We start from the raw sequence: 9,740 nt of genomic DNA on the forward strand, positions 1-9,740 counted from the left end.
GTATACTTTAGTACTACAGTACATACTTTAGTACTACAGTACATACTTTAGTACTACAGTACATACTTTAGTACTACAGTACATACTTTAGTACTACAGTACATACTTTAATACTACAGTACATACTTTAATACTACAGTACATACTTTAATACTACAGTACATACTTTAGTACTACAGTACATACTTTAATACTACAGTACATACTTTAATACTACAGTACATACTTTAATACTACAGTACATACTTTAATACTACAGTACATACTTTAGTACTACAGTACATACTTTAGTACTACAGTATATACATTATTACTGCAGTATATACATTATTACTGCAGTATATACTTTATTTCAGGCCAATTCTAAAGTATTACAGAAAGGGAGACATATGGAACAGAATTTCTTTCTACAATACATGTACATATTATCTCTGAAAAGATTTAGCGATCGTCGTTACTGAATATACATTCATTTTTGACATGTGCATTTAGACAATACCTAAACACCAATCCTTAAAAAACGTGAGTGATTAGTACTACGCAAACAGTCAACTAATAGTCTTACAAAACTAGCTAAGAAAAAATAAAAAACACACTTATGTGACAAATACATTTATTTATTCAACCACCAACTTTAACAAGATACGTCACTGTAGTGAACCACCAATGTTGCTGTAGTGTTGTCAGAATGTCAAACACGTGACAGAGATAACTCCGGAAGAATCACGTACTTGTCTGTTCTATTCTAGAACTTCTAGAATCCTCAGTTTAGTTAATCAAAATGGCCGTCTAGACACCTCTGTTACCTTGAAACCCTACCTAACTGACAAATTCTCATTAGCTTATACGTACGTACATGTGTATATAGTTAGACAGATGGACAGAGGTTGATAATAACAAATATTTTTTTGTGTTTTTTTTTTCTCCCGCCCGTGAAATTAGATTCAGTATCAGTTGAAAGAAGAATCACTAGAAAAAAATAAAAATAAAATAACTCTTTGGAATCTGTCACATCACAACAATTCCTGACTGTAAAACCATAGCTGGTTGTTTTTTCATAAGGAGAACTTCTACCTGTACACCAACTAAAGCCCACATACTGTAACTCACGTTTACCATTGATTTAAATCAAACCCCGGCTGTACCCTCTAACCTTGCCTCTCTGACCATCATGACATGCTCTTCTACCCAGATAAAACAGGTCCTAACCACCATCTTGTTTCAGCAGCACAGCAGGTCTACAACAGGGTAGTAAGGGACATCCGTAGACTGCCTTTCAGACAGGGAGACAATGGCCGGCTCCTAAAATGGACCCTATTCCCTATATATAGTAGTGCACTGTGTAGGGAATAGGCCATTCAGGATGCAGTTATATCAAACAAGCCCTTATTGATACAAAGGGTCTTTTGTTTTCATTTTGGAAGGGGGGGGGGGGGTATTGATTAGGAATATCTTAACGTAATAGTGAAAGAATGAAAGCAGAGCGTGTGATCGATAAGGATACAATTACACCAATATTGATCAAATCATTACAAAATTGGCCAGTTAAAAATCCTAACCTGTTGAGAGACGACACGGGAATCTGTCTGTTTGTAAAGACGTCACGTCAGTTAGTGATGAAACATATCGATCCACGACAAACCAAGGATCTGTTTGATCTATAATACATCATGTAATAACCCAAGAAACATAGAAGATTACTAAAAGATAAAACAAAGCAACAATCAGGCTTGAATAAGACTGAAAAATAAAGAAGGATTTAAGAGAAAGTTACACCATAATAACACGTTTTTAGAAAACCTTTAACAACAGAAATATACCTTTGATTATTAAACAGGGTAAGTAGAGGAAAGTGTGGTTTGTTCGTCAATAATACAATTTCTACGATACATCATTATTGCTTGACGTCACGATACACAATATAATACACTACAATACACTACACTACAATACACTACAATACAGAAAACTTGGCGTTCCTTTGTTTTTTCCCTCTTATTCACTCAAAACAATACAACTGAAGGCACTTGATTTGACAATGAAAGGTTTAACTTCTAGACATGCTGGCACAGCCAAGCAGCAGTAGGGTATACAAGGTACCCAGGCTCCAGGCAACAGCCCATCCCCCATCACCACCACACAGTCTTAACTGAGACTCCATCTTGTAGAACCTAGGCCGTGTCCCAAATGGCACCCTATTCCCTATATAGTACATTCATTTGGACCAGTGGCCACAGAGCTCTGGTCAAAAGTAGTGCACTATTTAGGGAATAAGTGACATTTGGAATGTAGCCCTAACCTAACTTAACCTAACCTGACTTAACTTAACCTAACTTAACCTAACCTAATATAAACCTAACTTAACCTAATATAAACCTAACTTAACCTAATATAAACCTAACCTAACTTAACCTAACCTAACTTAATATAAACCTAACCTAACTTAACCTAACTTAACCTAGCTTAACCTAGCTTAACCAAACTTGACCAAACTTGACCAAACTTAACCTAACTTAACCTAACCTAACATAACTTAACCTAACCTAATATAAACCTAACCTAACTTAACCTAACCTAACTTAACCTAACTTAACCTAATATAAACCTAACCTAATTTAACCTAACCTAACTTAACTTAACCTAACCTAACCTACCTTAACCTAACCTAATATAAACCTAACTTAACTTAACTTAACCTAACCTAACCTACCTTAACCTAACTTAACCTAACCTTCCAAAATCAGTAGTTCTTCCCCCAACTTCCGATACATCATTTTTGGTTTTCCCAGGCTCATCATTAAAAACAACATATTAAAACTATAAAAATGTAAAAGACATAAGAATAAATGAATTAAAAAAGGCCAGGAAGCAGGAGTATATGATGTTCACACATTTTCCAAAGACACTTTTAATAAGATGGCAGGAAGCAGGAAACAGGAAACAGGAAGCAGGAAGCAGGAGTCGTTCCAGACAGCTAAGAAGATTGAGCTGCTGCTGCTTCTCACTGTGTTTTGGACTAGACAGTCCCTCCAGAGTTGTGGACTAGACAGTCCCTCCAGAGTTGTGGACTAGACAGTCCCTCCAGAGTTGTGGACTAGACAGTCCCTCCAGAGTTGTGGACTAGACAGTCCCTCCAGAGTTGTGGACTAGACAGTCCCTCCAGAGTTGTGTTGTGGACTAGACAGTACCTCCAGAGTTGTGGACTAGACAGTCCCTCCAGAGTTGTGTTGTGGACTAGACAGTCCCTCCAGAGTTGTGGACTAGACAGTCCCTCCAGAGTTGTGGACTAGACAGTCCCTCCAGAGTTGTGGACTAGACAGTCCCTCCAGAGTTGTGGACTAGACAGTCCCTCCAGAGTTGTGGACTAGACAGTCCCTCCAGAGTTGTGGACTAGACAGTCCCTCCAGAGTTGTGGACTAGACAGTCCCTCCAGAGTTGTGGACTAGACAGTCCCTCCAGAGTTGTGGACTAGACAGTCCCTCCAGAGTTGTGGACTAGACAGTCCCTCCAGAGTTGTGGACTAGACAGTCCCTCCAGAGTTGTGGACTAGACAGTCCCTCCAGTGTTGTGGACTAGACAGTACCTCCAGAGTTGTGTTGTGAAATGCTTGATTTTGACATTTTGCTGTAGAGGCACCAGAACAAGAAGCTCCGGGGTGGTCACAGCTGGTTGTGGATGTCCTGTCTTACCGTCCGTCCGTCAGTCTCTGTCTTTCTGTCTCCGTCCGTCAGTCTGTATGTATGCAGAGTACTAGTTTTGTCCATCAGACAGATATCTGGAAGCTGTCCAGCTCAGATACAGTATGGGGGTAGTGGGGGTTAGGGGAGAAGGAGAGGACTGTCCATCTCAGATACAGTATGGGGGTAGTGGGGGTTAGGGGAGAAGGAGAGGACTGTCCAGCTCAGATACAGTATGAGGGTAGTGGGGGTTAGGGGAGAAGGAGAGGACTGTCCAGCTCAGATACAGTATGGGGGTAGTGGGGGTTAGGGGAGAAGGAGAGGACTGTCCAGCTCAGATACAGTATGGGGGTAGTGGGGGTTAGGGGAGAAGGAGAGGACTGTCCAGCTCAGATACAGTATGGGGGTAGTGGGGGTTAGGGGAGAAGGAGAGGACTGTCCAGCTCAGATACAGTATGGGGGTAGTGGAGGTTAGGGGAGAAGGAGAGGACTGTCCAGCTCAGATACAGTATGAGGGTAGTGGGGGTTAGGAGAGAAGGAGAGGACTGTCCAGCTCAGATACAGTATGAGGGTAGTGGGGGTTAGGGGAGAAGGAGAGGACTGTCCAGCTCAGATACAGTATGGGGGTAGTGGGGGTTAGGAGAGAAGTAGAGGACTGTCTAGCTCAGATACAGTATGGGGGTAGTGGGGGTTAGGGGAGAAGGAGAGGACTGTCCAGCTCAGATACAGTATGGGGGTAGTGGGGGTTAGGGGAGAAGGAGATGACTGTCTAGCTCAGATACAGTATGGGGGTAGTGGGGGTTAGGGGAGAAGGAGAGGACTGTCCAGCTCAGATACAGTATGGGGGTAGTGGGGGTTAGGGGAGAAGGAGAGGACTGTCCAGCTCAGATACAGTATGGGGGTAGTGGGGGTTAGGGGAGAAGGAGAGGACTGTCCAGCTCAGATACAGTATGGGGGTAGTGGGGGTTAGGGGAGAAGGAGAGGACTGTCCAGCTCAGATACAGTATGGGGGTAGTGGAGGTTAGGGGAGAAGGAGAGGACTGTCCAGCTCAGATACAGTATGAGGGTAGTGGGGGTTAGGAGAGAAGGAGAGGACTGTCCAGCTCAGATACAGTATGAGGGTAGTGGGGGTTAGGGGAGAAGGAGAGGACTGTCCAGCTCAGATACAGTATGGGGGTAGTGGGGGTTAGGAGAGAAGTAGAGGACTGTCTAGCTCAGATACAGTATGGGGGTAGTGGGGGTTAGGGGAGAAGGAGAGGACTGTCCAGCTCAGATACAGTATGGGGGTAGTGGGGGTTAGGGGAGAAGGAGAGGACTGTCCAGCTCAGATACAGTATGGGGGTAGTGGGGGTTAGGGGAGAAGGAGAGGACTGTCCAGCTCAGATACAGTATGGGGGTAGTGGGGGTTAGAGGAGAAGGAGAGGACTGTCCAGCTCAGATACAGTATGGGGGTAGTGGGGGTTAGGGGAGAAGGAGAGGACTGTCCAGCTCAGATACAGTATGGGGGTAGTGGGGGTTAGGGGAGAAGGAGAGGACTGTCCAGCTCAGATACAGTATGGGGGTAGTGGGGGTTAGGAGAGAAGGAGAGGACTGTCCAGCTCAGATACAGTATGGGGGTAGTGGGGGTTAGGAGAGAAGGAGAGGACTGTCCATCTCAGATACAGTATGGGGGTAGTGGGGGTTAGGGGAGAAGGAGAGGACTGTCCAGCTCAGATACAGTATGGGGGTAGTGGGGGTTAGGAGAGAAGGAGAGGACTGTCCAGCTCAGATACAGTATGGGGGTAGTGGGGGTTAGGGGAGAAGGAGAAGGAGAGGACTGTCCAGCTCAGATACAGTATGGGGGTAGTGGGGGTTAGGGGAGAAGGAGAGGACTGTCCAGCTCAGATACCGTATGGGGGTAGTGGGGGTTAGGGGAGAAGTAGAGGACTGTCCAGCTCAGATACAGTATGGGGGTAGTGGGGGTTAGGAGAGAAGTAGAGGACTGTCCAGCTCAGATACAGTATGGGGGTAGTGGGGGTTAGGGGAGAAGGAGAGGACTGTCCAGCTCAGATACAGTATGGGGGTAGTGGGGGTTAGGGGAGAAGGAGAGGACTGTCCAGCTCAGATACAGTATGGGGGTAGTGGGGGTTAGGGGAGAAGTAGAGGACTGTCCAGCTCAGATACAGTATGGGGGTAGTGGGGGTTAGGAGAGAAGTAGAGGACTGTCCAGCTCAGATACAGTATGGGGGTAGTGGGGGTTAGGGGAGAAGGAGAGGACTGTCTAGCTCAGATACAGTATGGGGGTAGTGGGGGTTAGGGGAGAAGGAGAGGACTTTCCAGCTCAGATACAGTATGGGGGTAGTGGGGGTTAGGGGAGAAGTAGAGGACTGTCCAGCTCAGATACAGTATGGGGGTAGTGGGGGTTAGGAGAGAAGTAGAGGACTGTCCAGCTCAGATACAGTATGGGGGTAGTGGGGGTTAGGAGAGAAGGAGAGGACTGTCTAGCTCAGATACAGTATGGGGGTAGTGGGGGTTAGGGGAGAAGGAGAGGACTGTCTAGCTCAGATACAGTATGAGGGTAGTGGGGGTTAGGGGAGAAGTAGAGGACTGTCCAGCTCAGATACAGTATGGGGGTAGTGGGGGTTAGGGGAGAAGTAGAGAGCCAAGCCCCTTGCATTGCCTAGTGCCAGCCGGCCGGCCAGCAGGTCAAGCCGTGTGAAAAGATTTGGGGACCCTTGAACTGTTCGCTGCTCTGGCACCCCAATGGTGGAACAAACTCCCTCACGACGCCAGGACAGCGGAGTCAATCACCACCTTCCGGAGACACCTGAAACCCCACCTCTTCAAGGAATACCTAGGATAGGATAAAGCAATCCTTCTGCCCCCCCCCCCCCCTTAAAAGATGTAGATGCACTATTGTAAAGTGGCTGTTCCACTGGATGTCATTAGGTGAATGCACCAATTTGTAAGTCGCTCTGGATAAGAGCGTCTGCTAAATGACTTAAATGTAAAATGTAAATGAATAAATGGTCTGTTCATGGGCCAGCCTTGAAGACACAGACAACTAAAATAAAGACATAGAAACAAGAGAATAGCACTGCCGAAAAGAGCTGTCAGTATCATTGTGTATGCTGACCGACGACAGATATCATACGTTGGTTGAAATGTCTTTGTTGTATCAAATCATGTAGTTTGACTAGGTAGCAGTTCAGAGTGTAGACTTACTGAGGAGAGGATATCATGTCTCTCTTTCTGGAACCCATCATCCCATCCCAGGCTCTTCCCATCCCAGTCTCCTCTCCTCTCCTCTCCTCTCCTCTCCTCTCATCCCAGGCTCCTCTCCTCTCATCTCCTCTCATCCCAGGCTCCTCTCCTCTCATCTCATCCCAGGCTCCTCTCCTCTCATCCCAGGCTCCTCTCCTCTCCTCTCATCTCATCTCATCTCATCTCATCTCATCTCCTCTCATCTCCTCTCATCTCCTCTCATCTCCTCTCATCTCCTCTCTCCTATATACCAGTAGGTCAGAATATGTAGTTCCACTGTTCAAGTCCTATGGTGGGTCACGACACCCACCTCAGTTGGTGGGTCACGACACAACACCCACTTCAGTTGGGTTACAGAGAAAACAAAAGTTTGGCAACCCCCACTGTATACCGTATAAGGGTCCAGTTTGTTCTATAAATGTGTTATAACCATGTTATAACCATGTTATAACCATGTGAGGAAGCTCTCCTTGTCGATCTTTGTGGCGGCCAGGACTGACTCCATATCGTTCAGGATGTCGGAGCTAAGGGCTTCCTGGAGACTAGGCATAAGCTCCTCCCCCTCCATGGCCATGTTGTCACTCTCCAGCGTGCCCAGGTCCACGTCCGTCCCCGGGATGGCGTCCAGGTAGTCAGGGAAACGGCTGGGCTGCGTCCCCATGGAGACCGGCAGGGCGTCCCCTAATGATGCCAAGCGACGACATGGATGTGTTATGCCGTGGTTAGAACGTATAACGTTATCAGTTTGTAGGTCCTATAATAATGAATTTATGCCCCAATAACTTCCCATATTGACCTCGACTAAATAGGTATTTGTAACGCGACATCGCTTGACAAAATATACCTGTTATCTAGACTTTACGAGAAGCGTTAAAGAGAGAGATTGAGTCATCAGACTTTTCCCCCTAAAGGGTCCTGGTCAGTAGTGGACTACGTAGGACAAGGTGCTGTTTAGTCTCACCAGTGTCCATGCTGCTACCTGGAGCTAGTATGTCTCACCTGTGTCCATCTCGTCCACACTGTTGAGGAAGTCGTCAGGGGTCCGGGGGACACTGTAGCTGCTCATACTCAGACCGCTGTCTGTGCTCTCGTCCCTGGAGTGGTAGGTCCCACTGTGGACACAAGAGACAGGACACGGTCAAACTTCATTGTTCCACAATGCAATCTGGAGACATGAATGAAACCTATTTCTCTATTCAATCCATATCAATCCGTATGAAGCGTTACAGTGTGATTGAAATTTTAAGGCAATGTTTACCCAATAGCGAAGACCGCGTTCACGGTAAACGCTCTGTACGTCGGCTCAGTCAGAAGGTACCTTTAAACGCTGCGTGTGTCGGCTCAGTCAGAAGGTACCTTTAAACGCTGTGTGTGTCGGCTCAGTCAGAAGGTACCTTTAAACGCTGGGTATGTCGGCTCAGTCAGCAGGCACCTGTAAACGCTGCGTATGTCGGCTCAGTCAGCAGGTACCTTTAAACGCTGCGTATGTCGGCTCAGTCAGAAGGTACCTTTAAACGCTGGGTACGTCGGCTCAGTCAGAAGGTACCTTTAAACGCTGCTTATGTCGGCTCAGTCAGAAGGTACCTTTAAACGCTGGGTATGTCGGCTCAGTCAGAAGGTACCTTTAAACGCTGCGTATGTCGGCTCAGTCAGAAGGTACCTTTAAACGCTGCGTGTGTCGGCTCAGTCAGAAGGTACCTTTAAACGCTGCTTATGTCGGCTCAGTCAGAAGGTACCTTTAAACGCTGCGTGTGTCGGCTCAGTCAGAAGGTACCTTTAAACGCTGCGTATGTCGGCTCAGTCAGAAGGTACCTTTAAACGCTGCGTGTGTCGGCTCAGTCAGAAGGTACCTTTAAACGCTGCGTGTGTCGGCTCAGTCAGAAGGTACCTTTAAACGCTGCGTATGTCGGCTCAGTCAGAAGGTACCTTTAAACGCTGCGTGTGTCGGCTCAGTCAGAAGGTACCTTTAAACGCTGCTTATGTCGGCTCAGTCAGAAGGTACCTTTAAACGCTGCGTGTGTCGGCTCAGTCAGAAGGTACCTTTAAACGCTGCGTGTGTCGGCTCAGTCAGAAGGTACCTTTAAACGCTGCGTATGTCGGCTCAGTCAGAAGGTACCTTTAAACGCTGCTTATGTCGGCTCAGTCAGAAGGTACCTTTAAACGCTGCGTGTGTCGGCTCAGTCAGAAGGTACCTTTAAACGCTGCGTATGTCGGCTCAGTCAGAAGGTACCTTTAAACGCTGCTTATGTCGGCTCAGTCAGAAGGTACCTTTAAACGCTGCGTGTGTCGGCTCAGTCAGAAGGTACCTTTAAACGCTGCTTATGTCGGCTCAGTCAGAAGGTACCTTTAAACGCTGCGTGTGTCGGCTCAGTCAGAAGGTACCTTTAAACGCTGCGTGTGTCGGCTCAGTCAGAAGGTACCTTTAAACGCTGCGTATGTCGGCTCAGTCAGAAGGTACCTTTAAACGCTGCGTGTGTCGGCTCAGTCAGAAGGTACCTTTAAACGCTGCTTATGTCGGCTCAGTCAGAAGGTACCTTTAAACGCTGTGTACGTCGGCTCAGTCAGAAGGTACCTTTAAACGCTGCGTATGTCGGCTCAGTCAGAAGGTACCTTTAAACGCTGCTTATGTCGGCTCAGTCAGAAGGTACCTTTAAACGCTGCGTATGTCGGCTCAGTCAGAAGGTACCTTTAAACGCTGCTTATGTCGGCTCAGTCAGAAGGTACCTTTAAACGCTGCGTATGTCGGCTCAGTCAGAAGGTACCTTTAAACGCTGCTTATGTCGGCTCAGTCAGAAGGTACCTTTAAACGCTGTGTACGTC

The 9,740-nt window shown here is 46.7% G+C and overlaps 1 protein-coding gene and 1 long non-coding RNA gene across 2 annotated transcripts in view; both read right to left on the minus strand.

Moving 5' to 3' along the window:
• Nucleotides 1-596: 596 nt before the first annotated feature.
• Nucleotides 597-6,390, minus strand: LOC129821069 (uncharacterized). Its single transcript, XR_008754266.1, has 2 exons — nt 2,717-6,390; nt 597-2,645 (listed from the first exon to the last, which is right to left on the minus strand). It is a non-coding gene; the product is annotated as an uncharacterized LOC129821069 (long non-coding RNA).
• Nucleotides 6,391-6,681: 291 nt separating this feature from the next.
• The window catches only part of yap1 (Yes1 associated transcriptional regulator), a 128,422-nt gene continuing 125,363 nt past the window's right edge, over nt 6,682-9,740 (minus strand). Inside the window, exons 7-8 of the mRNA XM_055878329.1 lie at nt 7,920-8,032; nt 6,682-7,601 (exon numbers count right to left, since the gene is read on the minus strand). Coding sequence (XP_055734304.1) covers nt 7,366-7,601; nt 7,920-8,032 — 349 coding nt within the window. The 3' untranslated portion in view covers nt 6,682-7,365. The remainder of the gene's footprint in view (nt 7,602-7,919; nt 8,033-9,740) is intronic.

The sequence above is a fragment of the Salvelinus fontinalis genome, chromosome 23 (assembly GCF_029448725.1).
Source record: "Salvelinus fontinalis isolate EN_2023a chromosome 23, ASM2944872v1, whole genome shotgun sequence".
Classification (NCBI taxonomy): Eukaryota; Metazoa; Chordata; class Actinopteri; order Salmoniformes; family Salmonidae; genus Salvelinus; species Salvelinus fontinalis.